The sequence below is a fragment of the Bubalus kerabau genome, chromosome 1, assembly GCF_029407905.1.
Source record: "Bubalus kerabau isolate K-KA32 ecotype Philippines breed swamp buffalo chromosome 1, PCC_UOA_SB_1v2, whole genome shotgun sequence".
Classification (NCBI taxonomy): Eukaryota; Metazoa; Chordata; class Mammalia; order Artiodactyla; family Bovidae; genus Bubalus; species Bubalus kerabau.
Window position 1 is genome coordinate 129,435,285 of NC_073624.1, and position 24,200 is coordinate 129,459,484.

The 24,200-nt window shown below is 41.5% G+C and overlaps 1 protein-coding gene across 1 annotated transcript in view; it reads right to left on the reverse strand.

Annotated features, from left to right (window-relative positions):
• PCNX2 (pecanex 2) overlaps positions 1 to 24,200 on the reverse strand; it is a 299,231-nt gene that overhangs the window by 255,438 nt on the left and 19,593 nt on the right. The window contains exons 2-8 of the mRNA XM_055588352.1: positions 22,057 to 22,262; positions 20,377 to 20,494; positions 19,650 to 19,686; positions 16,786 to 18,066; positions 7,916 to 8,063; positions 7,645 to 7,790; positions 4,188 to 4,281 (exon numbers count right to left, since the gene is read on the reverse strand). Of these exons, the coding sequence (XP_055444327.1) occupies positions 4,188 to 4,281; positions 7,645 to 7,790; positions 7,916 to 8,063; positions 16,786 to 18,066; positions 19,650 to 19,686; positions 20,377 to 20,494; positions 22,057 to 22,262 (2,030 nt within the window). The remainder of the gene's footprint in view (positions 1 to 4,187; positions 4,282 to 7,644; positions 7,791 to 7,915; positions 8,064 to 16,785; positions 18,067 to 19,649; positions 19,687 to 20,376; positions 20,495 to 22,056; positions 22,263 to 24,200) is intronic.

Genomic DNA, 24,200 nt, shown 5'->3' on the forward strand with positions numbered 1-24,200 from the left:
GATTACAAAGCCAAAGAAATTAGCCTCCCACGTGTGGGTGGCACAGCTTTTAATACCTCTTAGCCAGGGGAGGAGTGTGAGACTGTTGGAATATTCACCCTAAGGCTGTCAGACAGCAGCTGAAACCCAGAAGATCGTCTGACTCTACATAGGACTGAGCCGTTGTTTCTGAGCATGCATTAAACAATGGCAGTCCCAGAAGTGCTTGTCCAGCATCACCCAGGACACCTTCAATGCTACAACTTTGCTAAGTGAAGTGACTCAAGTTTTGTGCTCAAGCATCAAACAAGAAGCACCGCACACCTCCTGTGCCCAAATGGGCCACTGAATGGCCATAACATTCCAGAACAAAGTCCCTTTGAAAGGACCAACTTATCTCAAAGAGTAGACAGTACACAGGACATGTATATTCTCAAATAATAAAATGGCACCCACTCCAGTATTCTTACCTGGGAAGTCCCGTGGACAGAAGAGCCTGGCAGGCTACAGTCCAAGGGGTCACAGAGAGTCAGACATGACTGGGTGACCAAGCACACATACATATAATAGCAGACATGAAAGAGATGATGAAATGATCATCATCATTTCATGAAAGAGATGATGTACGTGACTGTGGGCCATTCTTTCTTAGAACTCTTAAGACTGATGCCCTGTCAAACTACCTTAGGAAAAAGCAGATAATCAAAGACTTAGAACTTAGCATGTAGGAGAATTTCCCTTGTGGCCCAGTGGTTCAGACGTCACCTTCCAATGCAGGAGGTGAGAGTTCGATTCCTGGTCAAGGAGCTAAGACCCCACACGCCTTGCGGCCACAAAACCAAAGCATAAAACAGAAGAAATATTGTAACAAATTCAATAAAGACTTTTAAATGGTCCACATTAAAAAAAAGATCTTTAAAAATAGAAAAAAGAACATTGCATGTAGGGCTGGGGGACCAAGACCTTGTCCATCAGAATGTTCACATACAAAAAATGTAAGAGACAACGAGGAACGTTTCTTTAAAAGAAGGTTGCTTTTATAAACTCGATCATCACTCTCTTTAAAGAAGGACAGTCATTAATTTACTTGCATTTTACCAGAAGGAGAGTCCTCAGGGATCATGTGTCAATCTCTGCTGCCCAGCATCCATGCACCGTGGGGCTTCCCAGGTGGCGCTGGTACTAGTGGTAAAGAACCACCTGCCAATCCAGGAGACTCAAGAGATGCACGTTCAACCCTGGGTCAGGAAGATCCCCTGCAGAGTAGGAAACGGCAACCCACTCCAGTATCCTCCCTGGCAAATCCCATGGACAGAGGAGCCTGGTGGGCTACGTCTATGGAGTCGCAAAGAGTCCAACACGATTGAGCAACTAAGCACATGTCCACCCACCCTGCTCCAATTTTCCCTCTGAAGAGAACTCCCGTACGTTCTCAAAGGGAACCTGGCATTCCAGCTCTGTGCATGTGCTTAGACCCAAGCCAAGTACTTGCTTTGGTGGCTGGGCTCAGGGTCCATGGCCCAGTCAGAATGAAGGAGTCACACAGTTTATGGGGAAGAAATATGTTATCTCCAGTGGACTTGACTGAGAGAAGACATAAGATGTGGGGCTACTGAAGCACCTCTTCTTTTAGTATCAGAGCATTTTATTTACTTTTAGTCACAAGGCATGTGGGACCCTAGTTCCCCAACCAGGGATTGAACCTGTACCCACTGTGTTGAAAGCACAGAGTCTCAACCACGGGGCCAGCAGGGAAGTCCCTGCAGGCATCTTTTGACTGTCAGGGTGAGGTGTTTGAGAGTGATGTCAAAAAGAGCAACAGGAAGGTGATGGGAGAAGCAGAAACCACACACTTGAAGCCATCTACCCAAGACAGCTCCGTTACATGGCCCCTAAATTCGCATTTTGGTGAAGGCTGCTGGACTTGGATTTCTCTCATGGGTAACAGAAAGGGTCTCACTGTTCATGTACATGGATCTAGGAAAGGACTGACATTTTGAGACACTGCTAAGCCACAGGGCTTCACAGGAAAACACAACCGGTGTCCCCTAAAACTCCAGCAGGGCCAAAACCTACCCTCGACAAAGTCTCTTTCACCAAGAGTAAATGCTCCACGGCAATCCTTAGCCCTAGCAGGTCTCAAAATGGAGGAGGAGCAGTGATTAAACAGAAAAGAGCTCTAGCTGAGGAAGAAACACAGAGGAAACAAAAGAAAACAAGAGTTGGAGGGAAATTAATGAGGAGAGAGAAATTAAGGGGAGAAAGTGAGTTAATGGTATCTGTCAATGAGGTATGGTCCAAGGAATGGGGCTTCCTGAAAACCCTATCGGCACGCTTTTTAATTCTTATCTGCACACTGTGTATTTTTAGTGTTTTAAGGCTCTGGATAGGTGGTCTTATTCTACCTGCCATTACCAGCAAAAGGCAGTTCAAATATTTTCCTCGGGGAAAGTGAAGCCCATTTATCAGGAAAACAAAAATTAAAAAGCTTTGCAAATCTACTTGGGGATAAAATAAGAGGCTTTTACTTGTTCCAAATACAGCTTAAAAACACTACAGCTTTCAACTGAGGATTGTAGGGTAGCAGGACGGCTTCTCAAGCTGTGTTCTCATCTAATTAAATATTTCATCTGAAGAAAGCTGCCACCTTAGATGACTGAACTCATCAAATCATTGCCACAAAATATCCTGGAGGCTGGAGCCAAGATGGGGTGGCCGACCTGTCTCTCCTCTTGGGTCTCCATTGGCAAACATTACTTTGCATGCTTTTTGGCTGAAGAATGAGAATTTTGTGTTGTTTGTTTTGATTGAAACGTGGGTACCAAGGGAGATAAGGAACAGTGGAAGGCAGGTGGGTGATGGAGACTATTCCTGTCTCCTCCCAGGACTCACTCTGGACCCGAGCAGGCTGCTTTGGGGCTGGGACCCAGGTGGGGTTGTGTGGTCGTGCATACTGCTGTGGTCAGCCACAGCAGCCATCAGATCTACCGTGATGGCTGACACCAGTACTCCTGAGCAGGTGAGAAGCAGTAGGCATGGCAAAAGAACACCCTGAAAGGCTGGCACATGGCAGAATCCCACCTGAAGCCCAGACTGCAGGGACGAGGACAGACTTTGTTCTAGGTACACTAGAGGCTCACCTTGAACTTCCCACACACAGCTGGTAAGGAAACTTTGACCTCAGGAAGGAACACTGCACCCTAGAAACTAGGAGTAGAGCTCCTGTAACTCCCTTTACACTCTCCAGACATGAAGTCTAAGGCATTTCAGTGACATCACAAAAGTCTTCCATAAATCCTCAAAAAGGTATACAGCTCTAGAGAAATGTACATGAAAAAATGTACTCTCTCACTCAGAGCAAGCCACTGAGGCATGCCCCTATGGATTATTCTCAAAGAATCTTAAAGTCCAGGATGAAGGATGAACTCAATCCACAACTGAGAAGACTTATAGCTTGCCTAATGTCACATATTAATCCACATATGTTTTGGACATGCAAGTGAATTCCATATCAACATAATGAACATGATTAAGAAAGTTACTCAACACACTCAGAAGGAGAACAGAAAAGATGTTTAGACCATCTACCAGCAAAAGAGTCTGCCTCATCCATACAGATGAAAACTAACCATTTCTCTAGTTCATTCCTTGAGACGGATTTCAAAATACATCCTCAGACGGCATCAATGCCTTCCCCATATCATTTACACAGGATTCCATTCTATTCATCCAACATGCTATATTTATTTTTGGAAGTGGCTACTATGAAGGTATAATGGACTTCCCTGGTGGCTCAGATGGTAAAAGCATCTGCCTGCAATGCGGGAGACCCCGGGTTCGATCCCCAGGTCAGGAAGAGCCCCTTGGAGAAGGAAATGGCAACCCACTCCAGTATTCTTGCCTGGAAAATCCCATGGACAGACAGAGCAGCCTGGTGTGCTACAGTCCATGGGGTTGCAAAGAGTCGGACATGACTGAGCAACTTCACTCTCACTATGAAGGTGGTTCCATTTATTTTTTATTATTCTACAATATCTGGTTTTCTTTTTCTTTTGCATGAGACCCACATGCTTTCATGCCCACAGATGGATTAACACATTCATTTGACACCAGGATCCTCACTTCATTTACAGTCAGAGTAAGTTGCATGGAAGTTGCTGGGGGCAGCAACACGACACCTCCCCAACCTGAAAACAAGCCCTACTTACCCAGCGTGAGAGAAGCCTTCATAATTTGACGGCTGATGCTGGAAAGGGCCTTCTTTCTGATTTCCAGACTTTAAATAACAGGATTTAATCTCCCCTGCAAAAGTTCAGCAAAGAAAATTACACAACTGCTTGTATATGATCATTTCTGTGGATACTTTTTACAAGTTAGAGGGAATTAATTTTGGATGATTTTAATAATAATTGTTGGTAATCTAAGTCCATTCTTTGTATTTCTCTATAGAAGGAAAATCTGAGGCATCACTATAATAATATGCTTAGACAAGTTGGACTTAGTCACTTTTTTTTCATTGAAGTATAGTTGATTTACAATGTTGTGTTAGTTTCAGGTGTGCAGCAAAGCAATTCCATTATACATATACATCTACATTCTTTTTCAGACTCTTTTCCATTGTAGGTTATTACAGGATATTGAATATAGTTCCTAATGCTATAGAGTAGGTCCTTGTTGTTTATTTATTTTATATATAATATATAATAATATACACAATATAACATTATAACATTAATATAGCATTTATGTATGTATAACTATATTTATATATAATAATTTTATATAATCATATAAATATAATTTAAACATAATTATATAATATATACTGTTTTATATGTAATTTATTTTATGTATATTATATATATATATAATATATAATAGTATATCTGTTAGTTCCAAATCCCTAGTATAACCCTCCCTGCTTTCCCCTTTGGTAAGCATAAGTTTGTTTTCTACCTCTGTGAGTCTGTTTCTATTTTCTAAGTATGTTCACTTGTATCCATTTTTTTAGATCCCACATATAAGTGATATCACATGACTCAGTTACTTATCACTTAATTGCTTTTCATCGATTAATTTGCTCCATCTCTAATCTTCTTCTAATACATTCTTTTCAATGCATTTTTTGGTATATTCTCTTCATGTGTCAGGATGATCTGAGCATGCTGTAACTGGGGGTTTGTCTTGTTTTTGGTATCATGCACAAAAAGAGGCTTATTAAATGCATGGTTTTGATAAGTGGGCCACATGGGGCCATCCCTACCTTTGAATTTGCAGATAAGCACTGGCATAGCTGCTGACTGGGGTGTCAGCCTGGTAATGAGGGAAAGCACGAGATGGAATTAATTTAGCCTGCTAAAGTGGTTCAGGGTATTGAGGTGTGAAAATCAGTTCACTTTGTAAATGTAAACGGCTTCTCCCCAGAAGAGGTTTTAACTGTACTTTCTTCAGGTGACAGGGGAGCATAATTAGCCTTGTCTGTTAGGAGTAGTTGCAAGGCATTCCACAGTGCCTGACCTCGACTCGAAGGCTGTCCCACCAAGAAAAGCACAGACAGTGACAACCACAGCCCCTCTGGAGGCTTGGACAAAAGTGATAATGTTGTTCTTTATAACATAAAAGTCTCTTTGTATTTCTACAGATGCAAAAGCACTTCAAACTATAAATTACTGGTCTATAGAGAGACGGTAACACATAATTTATTATCCAAACCAGGATCTATTTGTAAGTAGAATGTGCGTGCAAGGGTGTGAAGTCATTTCAATCATGTTGGACCCTGTGGACCGTGGCCCACCAGGCTCCTCTGTCCACTGGATTTCTCAGGCAAGAATACTGGAGTGGGTGGCCACGCCCTCCTCTAGGGGATCTTCCCAACCCAGGGATCAAACCCATATCTGTACTGGCAGGCAGGTTCTTAACCACTAGCACCACCTGGGAAGCCCTTGAGAGTAGAATAATCAAGTATTAATTGATCTTTAAAAAATTTAACCCAAGACTCATCCTAGAAAACCTAGGATCTATATCTCTTAATCAAAGGAACCTTGAACTTGCCACTTAATGACTTTTTATTTATTTCTCCCTTCCTTTCTCTCTTTTTCTATTCCTCTTAATGTTTTTGTAACAAGGCATTAAAAATATATCAAAGTCAGATTTCAGCATATATCCAATAAATATTTATTAGGTGCTGGACATTACCTTCCTGAAATTAACAATTGTGAAAATGGAGAGAATGTCAATAATCAAATTATTATAAGGCAATAGACACTGGGCTTCCCCAGTGGTTCAACAGTAAAGAATCTGCCTGCAAGGCAAGAGACTCAGGAGACATGGGTTTGATCCCTGGGTAGGGAAGATCCCCTGGAGTAGGAAATGGCAACCCACTCCAGTATTTTTGCCTGGAAAATCCATGAACAAAGGAATCTGGCACGCTACGGCCCATGGGGTCACAAAGAGCCAGACACAATCAAAGCAACTGAGCACTCAATAAACAACTAGAAGCTGTAATAGTCTCAAAGAAGGAAAGGGATAGGGTGTTGAGAGAGCAAAAGCACAGATGAAATTTATTAAGCCTGGGATATCCAGGAAAGGTTTTCCTGAAGAATCTTCTTTAGAATAGAGATCTGCAGGATAAATGGCACAATGCAGGCATAGGGGCGTGGTATATGCAAAGGCCCTGAGGCAGAGGGCGCACAGCCTGTCCAAAGAACATTAACTGTGAGCAGTCAGCACGAAGCCTTCCTGTTCCAAAGTCTAATACAGGGATCCCCTGCTTTTCAAAAGTTTGCTTTATGCACTTCACTTTTTACAAAAGATCGACCTTAGTACCTATTTTGCTAACCTAAAAAAATCCGGAAATGAGTTCTGCTTCTAAAAGGCTAAAAGTAAAACAGCATTCAGTCTTTGTTCTGCAGTGAGCTATGGAGCCAGCTCACACCCTAAGCAGTAAGAGTAGCATCGCCAGGCTCCCACCCAGCATCTCAGCATCAAACTATCATGGCTTTGAATTGGGAGTATCTGTGTATTATACTCGGAGAAGGCAATGGCACCCCACTCCATCACTCTTGCCTGGAAATTCCCATGGACGGAGGAGCCTGGTAGGCTCCAATCCATGGGGTCGCTAAGAGTCGGGCACGACTGAGCGACTTCACTTTCACTTTTCACTTTCATGCATTGGAAAAGGAAATGGCAACCCACTCCAGTATTCTTGCCTGGAGAATCCCAGGGACAGAGGAGCCTAGTGGGCTGCTGTCTATGGGGTCGCACAGAGTCGGACACGACTGAAGCGACTTAGCAGCAGCAGCAGCAGTGTATTATACTGATGCATTTTATGCATCCCTGGACAACTGCTTCTTCACTTGACCGGTTTCATGGAAAACAACTTTTCCATGGACCAGGTAGGGGGTGGTTTCAGGATGATTCAAGGGCATTATATTTGTTGTGCACTTTATTTCTGTTATTATTACATCAGATCCACCTCAGATCATCAGGCATTAGATCCCAGAGGCTGAGGAGTTTACATCATTTTAGTTTAGGAAGGGTCTCATAGGACCCTTCTACTTTCAGATGGCTGGTAAACCTGTCCTCAGGCTAAGAGACCATATAGGACTTGAGAAAGCTGCCAGCTTCCCCCCTCCACCTCATGAGTAAAGAGCTCTAAAGACTTACCATGTTCATCGATGAAGACATGCATCGCATCCACGGACATCTCGTCTTGCACCGATGTTTCAGGCCCACTTATGACTTGCAGCACAGAACTGTCTTGTTGGGAAGTCACCCTGTAGATTATTTGCCTTTGTCTATTGCCCTGGAAACTTAACACATATAAAGGTTTCAAAAATGATGTGGAACACCTCTTTATCCTTAACAAAGCATTAAAAGAAGTAGCCAGTGAATGAGACTGTACCAGCACGAAGTTATATGAGTAAGTTATCCTTACAGGCTTGGGATCTTGGCAGGTTCAGTGAGCCCAGGGCTGGTGCTGGCGTGGTCTTGACTTTGCACATCTGGTTTTCCTTGTTTGGCAATGGGTCCACTGGGTTTCTCACTTTCCAGGATTTCTTCCTTTTTCTCCTGGGAGCAGTTATCTGAAAAACACTGCTTTATGTATTAACATAATACTTAGTAAGAAATTGGGAGAAGGCAATGGCAACCCACTCCAATACTCTTGCCTGGAAAATCCCACGGACAGAGGAGCCTGGTAGGCTGCAGTCCATGGGGTCGCGAAGAGTCGGACACGACTGAGCGACTTCACATTCACTTTTCACTTTCCTGCATTGGAGAAGGAAATGGCAATCCACTCCAGTGTTCTTGCCTGGAGAATCCCAGGGACGGGGGAGCCTGGTGGGCTGCCGTCTATGGGGTAGCACAGAGTCGGACACGACTGAAGCGACTTAGCAGCAGCAGCAGTAATAAGAAATTAAGGTGGAAATGAGTGGAGGTAAGTTACCAAGCGGAAGTAAAAATAAATAGAAAAATGTAAATAGCTCCTATGAGGACTTCCCTGGTGGTCCAGTGGTTAAGACTTCACCTTACAATTCAGGGGACGTGGGTTTGATCTCTGGTCAGGGAACTAAGATACCACATGTTGCAGAGCAACCAAGCCTGCACGCCACAGCTAGAGAAGCCAATGTCCCACAACTACTGAAACGCATGTCTAAAGACACACACCAAAGGCCATTTTCAAGGTCACAATGTCTTCTGTATTCCTATGACCAAAGATGCCAATAGCTATGTCCTTCTGCATAAATGTCTTCCTGAGAGAAGAACGTGATTGTGTGGTTTGAACCTACAGGCTATTTCAAGGAGTGACATTCAGAAAGCCCACCAAGATCTGCCTTAAAAACTAAAATGATGCTAGCTTCCCTGGGGTCTGAATCCCATCACCATGTATAAAACAAAGTTTTTCATCCTTAGACTTGAAGTAATTAGAGAAACATTGCTGGCTTCCATGGGAGTCCTGAAGAAAAATATTCCCAGTGCATCTGTGAAACGATTAGAATTGCTTTGGTACAAAAATGTTTGCATTTCATTTGACAGCTTGTCAAGATAGAAGTTTTCACAGTTTTCAAGAAACACATCTGTGAAAAAGTGGTATCATAACAAATCGCTTTAGCCAGTGATCATGTCACATAAAAATTGCAGCGAGGCATGTTTAGACAGCTCTATCTGCTAACACTACATGTATGTGGACTCATTCATTCATGTTGCTTTTAATACCTTAGTCTCTCCTTCTCTTAAATGGGCACATAACATATGCCAACCTATGGGCTACTTTGGGGCTTCTCTGATGGCTCGGTGGTAAAGAACCCTCCTGCCAAGACAGGAGATGTAGGTTCAGTCCCTGGGTTGGGACGATCTCTTGGAGAAGGAAATGGCAACCCACTCCAGTATTCCTGCCTGGGAAATCTCATGGGCAGAGGAGTCTGGCAAGCTACAGTCCATGGGGTCGCAAAAGAGTTGGACACGACTTGGCGACCAAACAGCAATGGGCTACTTTTCTCCTTTTCCCTTTAAAAATACACACGTAAAGGAATTTTCAGTGTCTAAAAATAGCACAAGTGAATGGCATATAATTTAAAACCAGAGAAAAGGGAAAAAATCTTAAATTACTCCTAACCCCACCATGCTGATTCAGGAGTCAATATGATAGATATCACACCAGAATTTTCTTTTAGACATTTTTTTTTTCAAAAATAAAGTCATAATTTAGATGTTGTTTTATAACTATTCTACTTTTCTTAAATTATTACAAATATTTAATGATATATATTTCTACATCATCCAAAAATGGAAGTTATCTTACATTAATACAGTATAATTTACTTAACTAAATTGAAAAGCTATAAAACAGTTTTTGGTGTTGGGTTTTTTTGGATATGCTGCAGGCACGTGGGATCTTAGTTCTTTGTCTACTGATCCAACCCATGTCCCCTGTAGTGGAGGCATGGAATCTTAAAAACTGGACCACCAGGGAAGTCCCCAAAAGCAGATACTGTTTTATAACTGTTCTACTTCTATAACTGTTCTACTTATTTTAAAGTACTATAAATATTTAATGACAGGAGATATTCTTCTGCATCATCCCCAAATGGAAGTTAAATAATATTATATTAACATAGTATAATTTATTAAACTAGACTCCTATTCTTATAAATTTAGTGTTTCTATTTTTCTATACTGCAGATATTAATAATTCTTCAATAATCATCTCCACATGCATTCATGATTATTTTCTTAGAAAGTCTAGGAGAAATTGAATATACAAATAGACAATAGCCATATAATATATATACAAATAGAACTCTGACCCACAATCTACACAATCTCAGAAAAATAATCCATTAGCTACAGTAACCAGCCCAGGAAACTAACATACTATGTACAAGTCACACTTGTCGGATATCAGACCACTATTTCTAGCAAATAACTCAGGAAGCCAAATAATAACTCCTGCAACAATCAGCCCAAAATGGACAGGAATTGATTAATAACTGAGAGCTTCCCTAATTTTCATCCCTGCTTCCAATTGCAGAAATTCAACCAATCAGAGGAAGCCAAATATGCTCTTTTAACCAATCATGTTTTTGCCTTTTTATACTGCTCATGGGGTTCTTCAGGCAAGAATACTGGACTGGGTTGCCATTTTCTTCCCCATGATAAAGGACAGAAATGGTAAGGACCTAACAAACAGAAGAGATTAAGAGGTGGCAAGAATACACATAACTATACAAGAAATGTATACATGAAACTACACAAGAAAGGTCTCAATGACCCAGATAACCATGATGATGCAGTCACTCACCTAGAACTGGACACTCTGAAGTGTGAAGTCAAGCGGGCCTTAGGAAGCTACTATGAACAAAGCTAGTGGAGATGATGGAATTCCAGCTAGACTATTTAAAATCCTAAAAGATGATGATGTGAAAATGCTGCAAATTTGTGAATATGGCAGCAAATTTGGAAAACTCAGCAATGGCCACATGACTGGAAAAGGTCAGTTTTCATTCCTACCACAAAGAAAGGCAGTGCCAAAGAATGTTCAAACTATCATATAATTGTGCTGATTTCACATGTTAGCATGGTTATGCTCAAAATCTTCAAGCTAGGCTTCAGCAGTATGTGAACTGAGAACTTTCACATGTAAAGCTGGATTTCAAAATGGCAAAGGAGCCAGAGATCAAATTGCAAACCTTTGTTGGATCACGGAAAAAGCAAGGGAATTTAAAAAAAAAAATCTATTTCTGCTTCATTGACTACACTAAAGCCTTTGACTGTGTGGATTACAACAAACTGGAAAATTCTTAAAGAGATAGGACCACCAGACCACCTTACCTGTCTCCTGAGAAACTTTATGCAGGTCAAGAAGCAATAGTTAGAACTGGACATGGAACAACTGGTGGAAAATTGAGAAAGGAGTACAATAAGGCTGTATATTTTCACCCTGCTTAGACTTCCCTGGTGGCTCAGATGGTAAAGTGTCTGCCTACAATGTGGGAGACCCAGGTTCAGTCCCTGGGTTGGGAAGATCTCCTGGAAAAGGAAATGGCAACCCACTCTAGTACTCTTGCCTGGAAAATCCCATGGATGGAGGAACCTGGTAGGCTACAGTCCATGGGGTCACAAAGAGTCAGACACGACTGAGCGACTTCACTTATTTAACTTATATGCAGAATACATAATGCAAAATGCAAGGTTGGAGGAATCACAAGCTGGAATCAAGATTGCCAAGAGAAATATTAACAATCTCAGATGCAGATGATACCACTATATGGCAGAAAGTGAAGAGGAACTAAAGAGCCTCTTGATAAGGCTGAAATAGAGAGTGAAAAAGCTGGCTTGAAACTCAACATTCAAAAAACTAAGATCACAGCATCTCGTCCCATCCCTTCATGGCTCCAAAATCACTGTAGATGGTAACTGTAGCCATGAAATTGAAAGACACTTGCTTCTTGGAAGGAAAGCTATGACAAATCTAGACAGCATATTAAAAAGCAGAGACCTCACTTTGCCAAAAAACATCCGTATAGTCAAAGCTGCTTTTTCCAGTAGTCATGTATGGATGTGAAAGTTGGGCCATTAAGAAGGCTGAGCACTGAAGAATAGATGGCTTCAAATTGTGGTGTTGGAGAAGACTCTTGAGAGTCCCTTGGACTGCAAGGAGATCAAACCAGTCAATCCTGAAGGAAATCAACCCTGAATATTTATCGTTGATGCTAAAGCTGAAGCTCCAAGACTTTGGCCACCTGATGCAAAGAGTCAACTCATTGGAAAAGACCCTGATGCTGAGAAAGATTGAGAGCAGGAGAAGAGGGCAGCAGGGGATGAGACGGTTAGATAGCATCACTGGCTCAATGGACAAGAATTTGAGCAAACTCCAGGAGACAGTGAAGGACAGAGGAGCCTAGCATGCTGCAGTCCAGGGGGTCACAAGGAGGTGGACAGGACCTAGTGACAACGACAATAATAAAGCAATCACATCAAATGCTATAATCCCGCCTCCAGCTTCCCCAGGCCAATAGCTTCCAATCACACCTGGAATCTTCCTTTTTTCCACTACAAAGCTTTCTTCTCTGCCTGCCTCAGAGTTTCTGCCAGAATGCTGGTGCTGGACTCTTTTGTAGCAAGCTCTAAATAATAGCCTTACTTTTTCTCAGTTGAGCAGTTTTTATTACCACAAAATAAAATAAAGCAGTATCAAAACAAAACGGAAACATGATTTTAAAGGCTGTTGGTAAGTATGTGGGTTTCTATCGCCTCAAATTCTAGAATATCCCCAAGACCTAAAGATAATCCTAAAGGCCTTTGTGGAGGCAACCTGGGTTGGAAATAAGAGTACCATAAAAAGCACTGGATAACTACATATAAAAGAATGAGATTAGAATATTTCCTCATACCAGATACAAAAAGTAAACTCAAAATGAGTTAAAGACCTAAATATAATATCAGAAACCAAAAAAACTCCTAGAAGAAAACATAGGCAAAGCACTCTTTGACATAAACTGCAGAATTACTGTTTGCATCTGTTTCCTAAGGCAAAGAAAACAAAAGCAAAAGTTTTTAAAAATGGGACATAATTAAATTTAAAAGCTTTTGTACAACAAAGAAAACCATCCTCAAAATAAGCAAACAACCTAATGATTGGGAGAAAATACTTGCAAATGATATGACTGACAAGGAGTTAATATCAAAATATATGAACAGCTCATACAAATCAATAACAAAAAACAATCAACCCGATTAAAAAATGAGCAAAAGATCTGAATGCGCATTTTTCAAAAAAAGACATACAGATGGCCAACAGGCACATGAAGATGGCCAGCTAATCACTGAGAAATGCAAATCAAAACCACAATGAGATATCACCTCACATCTGTCAGAATGGCCATCATCACAAAGTCCACAAATAAAAAATGTTGGTGAGGATGTAGAAAAAAAGGGATGGTGGTAGGAATGCAAACTGGTACAGCCACTGTGGATTATGGAAGTTCATCAGAAAACTGAAAATAGAATCCCCATAGACCTAGTAATCCTGTCCCTGGGTATTTATCTGAGGAAAACAAGCATACTAATTCAAATGATACATGCACCCCAATGTTCAAAGCAGTATTATCTACAATAGCCAAGATGCATAAGCAGTCTGTGTGTCCATCAACAGATGAATGGATAAAAAAGATGTAGTATACGTTTTTACAATGGAATGTTACTCAGCCATAAAACGGAATGAAATTTTGCCGTCTGCAACAACATGGACTTGGAATTATTATGGTTAGTGAAGTCAGTCAAGAAAGACAAATACCGTAGGTTATCACATACATATGCAATCTAAAAAATAGAACAAACTAGTGAATATAACAAATAGAGATAACACAGATGTAGAGAGCAAACTAATGATTATCACTGGGGAGAGAGAAGGGAGAGAAGCAAGACAGGGATAAGGGATAAGAGGTACAAACTACTATATTTAAAATAAATAAGCTACAAGGATATATTGTACAGCACAAGAAATGTAGCTAATATTTTATAACTTTAAATGAAATACAATCTTTAAAAACTGTGAATCATTGCTATATAATCCTAAAACACATATAGGATTGCACATCAACTATATTTCAATTAAAAAAATAAGGGAGGAGAATAAATTACAGGACAATAAGAAGAGCAAATGTTTGGTAGTTTTTAAAAAATAAATTAGGAAAAAACCTCTGACCCTTCCTGGAATAGACATATAATCCACTCCAACTTCCCCCTCCCTATTGTACCTACAAGTTCCCAATAGCCAAACCTGCTCCTGTCCCAACAACCAAGCCTGATTCTTTCCAAAGAAAACCTCATAGCATCCACACCTCTTTGCACACCCTAGATTTCCAACTCAACCCCGTTCTGATTAAATATGGCTGGCTGAAAAGTTTAAGAGCAGAAACTTAAGCAGACAGACTAAATAAACCTCACATAATAGCCAGAGGGGAAACTCAGAACAGACGGCTGAAATTGATCAAGTATTAAGACTTTTAACATATTTTCCTAACTGAATCATCACAGTAAATCTGTAACATATTATTATTCCTGCTTCCCTGAAGAAACTGTGACTCAGATGGATATGGTGAATGGCCCAACCTCACCCAGCTGGCACTGCAAAACCAAAATTTGGCCCTGGGCTGTCAAGTTCCAAAGCCAGGATCTGTCCACCCTACTCACAGCTCCCCAAGAAGACACACATTGCTGGCTCAGCACTACCCACTACAGTAGCCAGTAGCCACATGTGGCTATTTAAATAAAGTAAAATTCAATACAATTAAAAACTATTTCTGCACAATCCCCATTTCAAGTATTTAATAGCTACATGTGGCTAGTAGTCACTGGTGGTGGTAGATACAGGACACTTCCATCACTGAAGAAAGTTCCACCAGACAATGCTGGCCTAGATCCAGGAATCTTTATATTAACTGGAGGGTAAGCAATCCAAAAGATGCTTACTCATTGGAAGGAAAGTTATGACCAACCTAGATAGCATATGCAAAAGCAGAGACATCACTTTGCCAACAAAGGTCCGTCTAGTCAAGGCTATGGTTTTTCCAATAGTCATGTATGGATGTGAGAGTTGGACTGTGAAGAAGGCTGAACGCCAAAGAATTGATGCTTTTGAACTGTGGTGTTGGAGAAGACTCTTGAGAGTCCCTTGGACTGCAAGTAGATCCAACCAGTCCATTCTAAAGGAGATCAGTCCTGGGTGTTCTTTGGAAGGAATGATGCTAAAGCTGAAACTCCACTTTGGCCACCTCATGCAAAGAGCTGACTCATTGGAAAAGACTCTGATGCTGGGAGGGATTGGGGGCAGGAGGAGAAGGGGACGATGGAGGATGAGATGGCTGGATGGCATCACTGACTCGATGGACATGAGTCTGGGTGAACTCCTGGAGTTGGTGATGGACAGGAGGCCTGGCATGCTGCAATTCATGGGGTCGCAAAGTGTTGGACACGACTGAGGAACTGAACTGAACTGAAAGTTAAAAGACTATAGGGACTTCCCTGGCAGTCCAGTGATAGGACTCCTCACTTCCACTGCAGAGGGCCTGGCTCAGATCCCTTGTCAGGGAACTAAGGTCCTGCATATCATGCAATTCAGCCAAAAAATTTTAAAAAAGAACATAAAAAAAGACTTTGCAGAAACTTTAGTTCAGTAACATCCTTTGCCAGGGAAGAAACTGAGCTCAGAGATATTAAGTAACTTGAAAATTAATGATTCTTATATTCATGTAAGAAATATAGTTTTATTATTTATGAATGTTGACTCTGGAGCAACACCAAGATCAAAGCTCAGCCCCAGACTTACTAGACTAACTTGGAAAACTTAGAGAAAACCACCTTTCCAGAAGGAATGATAAAAGGACCCATAACATAAGGTTATATGAGGAGCAAATGAGTGAAGCTGTATATAATTCACTCCATTATACAGTAACTGTATAACTTATTGTTCAAGCTGGGAACACTTTTGTGAGAGAGGTGGTGCTATTAATAATTATGTTGGCAAAACACATGTTAACAAGGACCCTGTCGAACAAACCACCACAGATAGTCATCCTCGTTAGTATCTGTAAAGGGTTTAGGACAGTGCCTGGCATAAATTGGGCTTCCCTGGTGGTTCACATGGTAAAGAATCTGCCTGCAATGCAGGAGACCCAGGTTTGATCCCTAGGTCAGGAAGATTCCCTGGAGAAGGGAATGGCTGCCCACTCCAGTATTCTTGCCAGGAGAACCCCATGGACAGAGGAGCCTGGTGGACTACAGTCCATGGGGTTGCAAAGAATCAGACACAACTGAACGACTAACACTTTCACTGGCATATATTAAGGGCCATGTGTTATATTACAACTTGGGATAATTAGGAAATTCAGCATACAGGACTGTATAATATCATTCAACAGAAAAGTGGATTCATTTAATTTGCTTTACAATTTGCTTTCCCAGAATGCAACTATTTTATAATGGCGGAGACATCCATTGAAGGCTTTCGTCACCATGGTAACATATAATTGCTTATTTCCTTAGAAATAAATATTCCTGCCTTCTAGGGAAGCCAAATCTTCATTACTATGCCTAAAATTTCCTGGAGGAGTAAGTCAGTTTTAATCTATGTTCATCACACAGCTTAGTTTTGGCACACTCAGCAAACAGCAGTGAGGAGCCAAACAGCCAACAATTACACAATAGCTGTCCTTCTGTTTGCAAAGTCAAATCACAGAAAGCCAATGACAAAGAGATACACTGCCTTCTCTGTATCAGCAGGACAGAACAGATGTGGGATCCTACCTGCAGGAAGCCTGCTGTCTTTGTTCTGCTCTGTTGGCTCATTCCTTTGGTTAGATACCACCACCTTGGAAGTATTAATCGATTCTAACAAGGAGACAAATTCCAGGAAGTTGGATTCATTTGGTACTTGTCCTTCCTTGGCCTCTAGGTCAGATTTGGAAGTTGGCATTGTTTGTTCTTTATCATTAATAATTTCTGCCGAACTTTTGCTCAAGAAGACATCTGTCCCGCTGTCCACGCTGAGGACCCGTGCATGTCTCTTCTCCTGGCTGGTTCTACAAGATGATGGATCAAGGTTGGCCTGGGCTTCCATTCCCACCTCAGACTCGGAGACCATGTTAGGTGTAGGTGGGGGGGTTGCACAGTGGTCTCCTGGGGAAGGACTGTGGTCCTGGGTGGCACCGCCCCCCTCCCCAGATTCATAGCCAGAACACGGATTGGAGGACGCCTCCACCATCAGTCTCTCTGGCATCCTGCCACTTCCACTGCTTTCGGGACACACCATGCCTCCTGCATCCTCAGACAGCTGGAAGGTGATGACGGGAATTCTCATCTGCTCCACACTTAGGGGACTGGCTGCCCCTGGGGGAGCTGGCTCAGCATCAGCCTGGAAGCCAGATGGCTGAGTACCAACCGCCTTGAGATGCAGCGAGCTTTCCAAGTCTGTCATGGAGTTGGGCGTACTGCTCATGGTAATGACGATTCTAATGGGTTCGTGCAGACTCAGCGGGTCACCAGGTTGAGAAGTATCTATCAGAGTGACGGCAACCTCACTATCTGAGTCACCCACGTCCTGGTTCAAGGTCGAGTCCACCTGCTGGGAAACTTGCTCCTGCACAGGTCTGGCGATGACGGTGTTACACTGTGGGCAGCTGCTGCTCAGGCTGTCCTGAGGCGACTTGCTCTGTAGCTTGTCCCTGATGGAGGCATAATGACCAGGTTCTGGAATCAAGACAGAATTCTCACTCCCCCAAGGCTGGACAGAAACGTCCGTCTCCAGTAAGTCGTACTGAGACAAAGACAGGTAGGGCAACTTCTTTACGGTTTCTTTGTCCACCAAGCCACCCTCAGATCTGTAGTGGAAGGGGGGCTGCCCCCTGCCCCCTCTTTCCTTCCCTTGATCACCAATGCAAGTTTCTGCCACAACAGGTTTCAGTGGTATTGCTGATGTGGTAATGGTTCCCAGCACAGGTGCTTTAGAAGCAGGTAAGCTTTCCGTTTTGAGAGCAGGTGAGGTAGATGACACGGGTACAATGGGTTGGTCATCTGAGAGAATGACACCTGAAATCAACAACAGCATCTTGATTCCCATCCAGAATGCATGAATGATGTCCCAGCGCAGACCAAATAATAATAACTTATTATTATCGTATATAACACCAATAAAAAATTTAAAATAACACCAGCAACAAATGTGATTAGATGCTTATTTTTAAAATACCATCCCTGCTGTGAAATTGATCTGGAAATCTCCATATTTAAGATAATAATTCAGACTTTTAGCTTTCCCTCTTTTGTGGCCCTGGGAGTCAGACTCGTGCATACTCAGTTGCTCAGTCATGTCTGGCTCTTTGCAACACTATAGACTGTAGCCTGCCAGGCTCCTCTGTCCATGGAATTTCCCAGGCAAGAATACTGGAGTGGGTTACCACTTTCCTCTCCAGGGGGATCTTCCCGACCCAGGGATCAAACTCACATCTCTTGAATTGGCAGGTGAATTCTTTACCACTGAGCCACCTGGGAAGCTTGGGAGGCAGACTAGTATGATTTAAACAACATATTTGCAATCAGAAAGATGCTGGATGTGCTATTTACTAGCTACAGTACATTGGGTAAGTTACTTAATCCTTCTAAACCAAAGCAGGGAGGCTCCAAAATATACGGTTGACCAAAAAGTTGATTCAGATTTTTCTGTAAGATGTAATGAAAAAAAACAAACAAACTTTTGGCCAATCCACTATAGCACTTGACAAGCCACAGCAGCTTGGATTTTATAATGTGACCTCAGCAGAAGTTTTTCAATGCAGAGAAAGGAAGAGGTTCATTCAGGCCTCCAAAAGTTCTTTTCTAAGTCTTCTAAGTCTTGCTTCTCAGTGGCGCTAATGGTGAAGAACCTGCCTGCTAATGCAGAAGATGTAAGAGACATGGGTTCAATCCCGGGGTCAGGAAGATTCCCTGGAGAAGGGAATGGCAACCCACTCCAGTATTTTTGCCTGGAGAATCCCATGGACAGAGGAGTTTGGCAGGCAAAGAGACAAGAATGACTGGGGTGACTTCGCATGTATACAAGGCTTCTGAAGGCAGTCAAAAAACAATAAAATAAAATCTTAACAAAAAAGTAAAATAAATATTTGGGGTGGGAGGATTAAAAGGAAATCCCAGAAACAAAATTTGTAAATTGAGAGAAATGCAAAGACACAGAACACAATGTTGTTAAGTGGTTAAGAATCCACCCTTCCAATGCAAAGGGCAAGAGTTCAATCCCAGGTAGGAGAACTAAGACTCCCACATGCCAGGAGGTACAGCCAAAAAATTGAAACAAAAAAGCAAGTATGTGTGTTGATGATGAATTTACCTATTTTATATCAGCTATTATGAGCCTTATGGAAAGAGGCATAGATTGGAGAAAGGACAATGAAATACAATCAATACAAAATCACAGTCTAAACACAGACATGATATAAAAATTCTGATAAATAATTAAAATGAAGAGTTAAAGAAAAGGTAAAATATAAATATACAATCTTAGGTACAGTTCTAAATCTTAATGACTTCATTGGCATTCGGCTTTATAAAAACTACTTTGTGTTTCACTGAGAATAATGCTGTGATAAAATATTAAATAATGAGACTAAGCACTCTACCTTTGAGATCTTCCACTGTTTCCTGTGCTGGCAGGTCCTAAATAAATGAAAGAACAAAAATCAATCAATGACTCAGCTCCCTTGCTCACTTCCAGGCAGTCAGCAGACACAGAACAACAACCACTGTTTTTCTAAATGGCAGGTGGGAAGAGACAATATAGTGTCCACTATACTGGACACTACATGTATGAGACAAATGGGTAGAAAAGACAGACACTAAAATATACAGAGGTACAGACATCCACCCAAGACCCCAGTGCTGTGATCAAAGGGAGATTGATAATTTAAAAAGTAAGGAGACAAATAATATGCTACTTTATACTGTAAGGAAGAGAGTTCAAGAAAGTGAACCTAGAGGGGGAAAAAAATGGTGATTTAAGTGTGATTTCACGTGGAGTGAAGGACTGGACTCCAGGGAAAGGCACTGAAAATACAGTGACTGAGATGGATGACAGACAGGCCCAGGGAAGGGCAGTGCAGATGTGTTTATGGGGTCTGGTCACCTGCAGTCCCAGCAGGGTGGGCGGACTGTAGAGGAGGCTGGTGGGTGTGCTTGGAGCATGTGATTAGGTGTTATCTCGTTGTCCAAGGCACCCCTCAGGTCACTGCTACCCAAAGACAAGTATTGACAACCAGCACGTGTAAACTGCACCCACTGCCATTGCACACTTTCAGAATCAACAAAACAGCAGCATGAAGAGAGTGAAAGAGAAAACAGACCACTAACCAGGAGCCCAGAAGAGGGATTAGAGTTTATGCTCTGTCCTCCGGAGCTGCCGTGGAGAGGAGGTGTGGAGAGGGTTCGATCGGCTTCTTTTTTGCCGCTGTTAATCTGTCCATTATTGCTAATCCAGCATGAGAAACACAGGGGTAGTGATATTATAAAATAGAAGTATGGCTCTTTCGGCCTTAGTCCCTAAACAATTGTTTTCCTTATTTCCACTTTGTCAAATCCATGGTATACACAACTGAATAGTACTCAGACTTCCCTGGTGGCTCAGTCGGTAAAGCATCTGTCTACAATGTGGGAGACCTGGGTTTGATCCCTGGGTCAGGAAGATTCCCTGAAGAAGGAAATGGCAACCCACTCCAGTACTCTTGCCTAGAAAATCCCATGGACAGAGGAGCCTGGTGTCCATGGGGTCACAAAGAGTCGGACACGACTGAGCAACTTCACTTTCACTTTCTGGCCATAAAAAAGAATAAAATAATGCCATTTGGAGCAACATTGGTGGACCTAGAGATTATCATACTAAGGGAAGTAATTGAGAAAGAGAAAGACAAATACCATATGACATCACTTATATGCGGAATATAAAATATGACACAAATGAATTTATTTACAAAACAGAAACAGACTCCCAGACGTAGAAAACAAACTTATAGCTATCAAAAGGGAAAAGGAGAGGGATGAATAAATTAAAAATTTGGGATTAACATACATGCACTGCTGCTGCTGCTAAGTCGCTTCAGTCATGTCTGACTCTGTGCGACCCCATAGACGGCAGCCCACCAGGCTCCCCCGTCCCTGGGATTCTCCAGGCAAGAACACTGGAGTGGGTTGCCATTTCCTTCTCCAATGCATGAAAGTGAAAAGTGAAAGTGAAGTCGCTCAGTCGTGTCCGACGCTCAGTGACCCCATGGACTGCAGCCACCAGGCTCCTCCACCCATGGGATTTTCCAGGCAGGAGTACTGGAGTGGGGTGCCATTGCCTTCTCCAATATACACACTACTATATATAAAATAAATAAACAAGATCCTACTGTATAACATAAGGAACTCAAGTTGATATTTTGTAATAACCTATATGGGAAAAGAATCTGAAAAAGAATCACTTTGCTGTACACCGGAAACTAATATAACATTGTAAATCAACTATACGTCCATAAATACACATACAAACAGAAAGGAAAAATCATGGTATACAAACTTTACTTTTAAAAGCTAATAAACATTACTTTAAAATAAGACATGCTCTCTTAAAGAACTATCAGAAATAAGACCAAGAATAGTGACAAATGCCCACATGAGAATTATCTTTAATATTCTAGTTCTACACAATGTCTTACTTTTAAATCAACAAACACAAATTTCCTGAAAACACTCGCATGTGCTAAGCATTTAAATGATGAGATAGAAAGATGAAAGTAAAATATTTTGTTATGCTAAGCCTAATGCAAATGAATTTCACAGCATGGTATAAGGTCACATTAAACAGTCAATTAAACCATCTGGATCATTAACAATTTTTATGCCTAAGTGTATATGTAAATATAAGAAAAATGTACATATTTGTGTCTGACTCTCCTGGCATATTTTCATAAACACCAAACAAATGAGCAAAATTATTTTAATCAAGATTAAAACATTTAAATTATAAACTGATGCATTAATTAGAAATGTTACCTTGGATTTCTGTGATTAGTTATATGGTCACCGTTGGCCTCTTTGTCTTTACTTGGCTTTTCTTTCTTTCCAGAGGGTCTTTGCTGGATCACTTCTCCTTTATCAAACATGAGGTGTAGGCGATAACTGACCAATTTGATTATTGTGAAGAATATGGTCACTGAACTGCAGTAAAAAAATACAGTGATGGCATCTGGAGGAAAAGCCTAGAGAAGACAAAAGAAAGGGAAAAAAATTATTTGCTTGTAGGATTATTTTTATCTTATATATGAAAACATTTTTTAAGTATTTATTAAGCATAAATTGGGCAAGGTTTCAAATTTTATTAGCTTTGTAACTTTTCTTTTCTTAATACCCAAGGAGAAAGAGCTATTACCTTTTTATCTTTTTAAAAAGTCTTTCTTATTTCTCAGGTTCTGCCACTAGCTGCAATGACCAAGATTCGACTTGCAGACAGGAACCTCACAGAATGAAAGATACAGTATTGCAAGGCTCCATTTCTACCAGCTCTTTATTCTATAGTCAAATCTGGTCTTCTTGTGCACGTGGTCTTCAAGGCCAGAGAAAGGCCCTTGAGATGCTATTTTCTTCAACAAAACACAAACACCCGTGCAGAGAACAGAGGAAAGGAGAAAGAAATTTAAAAACCTGATTTCCCATTGGGTGAATATCATCAAGCCATGGATTTTTATAGTGGCGTGATCTAGGCAAGGGCTCTATGAGAGTGTACTGTTTCTAAAACACAGAAGGATAATCCCACTCCTGGGCATATATCCAGAAAAGAACATGATCCAAAAGGATACACGCACCTCAGTATTCACTGCAGCACTGTTTATGATAGCCAAGACATGGAAGCAATGTAAATGTCCATCAACATATGAAGGGATAAAGAAGATGTGGTACATCTTCTTTGGGTGTGGTACATATATTAATATTCCATTAATATACATATTAATGGAATATTATTTAGCCATTAAAAAGGATGAAATAATGCCAGCTGCAGTAACTTAGATGGACCTAGAGACTGTCATACTTAGTGAAGTCAGTCAAAGAGAAATATCATATGATATCCCTTACATGAGGAATCTAGGAAGAAATTATACAAATAAACTTATTTACAAACAGAAACAGACTCACAGACTTAGAGAATGGATTTATGGTTACTAGAAGGGGAAGGATAGTTAGGGAGTTGGGGATCAACATGTACACACTGCTAAATTTAAGAGGGATAACCAACAAGAATCTACTGCAGCACATGGAACTCTGATCAATGTTATGCAGCAGCCTGGATGGGAGAGGAGTTTGGGGGAGAATGGATACATATATATTTATGGCCGAGTCACTCTGCTGTACACCTGAAACCATCACAACATTGTTATTGGATATACTCCAATATAAAATTAAAAGTTCAAAAAAACAAAAGGCAGAGGGATATTTCCATCAGTAGCAAAGGATCTTTACATGGAGATAATGGTGAGGGTCCGGAGAAGGCAATAGCACCCCACTCCAGTACTCTTGCCTGGAAAATCCCATGGATGGAGGAGCCTGGAAGGCTGCAGTCCATGGGGTCACTGAGGGTCGGACACAACTGAGCGACTTCACTTTCACTTTTCACTTTCGTGCATTGGAGAAGGAAATGGCAACCCACTTCAGTGTTCTTGCCTGGAGAATCCCAGGGACGGGGAGCCTGGTGGGCTGCCGTCTATGGGGTTGCACAGAGTCGGACACGACTGAAGTGACTTAGCAATAGCAGTGGTGAGGGTCAGTTTGATTCTGTCCAATCCCCTCAAGAAACAAGTATTAATAGAATCACTGAGATCCATTTAATTCTCCCCTCACATCCCTTCCTATTTTTCTCACAGACCATGAACCATGATGGGTTTTCCAGTCTTTCCTAAATGAAATTCTTATCTTCTGGGATAGAAATGAATCCCTGAGTGTCTCAAGATGATACTAAGGACAGTTTTAATAGAGTGAGACCTTTTTCGTCAATGCACCTCCCAGAAGGATCTCAGAAAGACAGTGACGAGTCCAGTCTGTGCTGCAACATGGAACACAGCTAGGCTTGGAGACCACATGGCCTGGCCCCCTCTGGTCCCATACAGCCTCTGCATAACTTGCCCTGGTCTTATCTGATTGTTTAC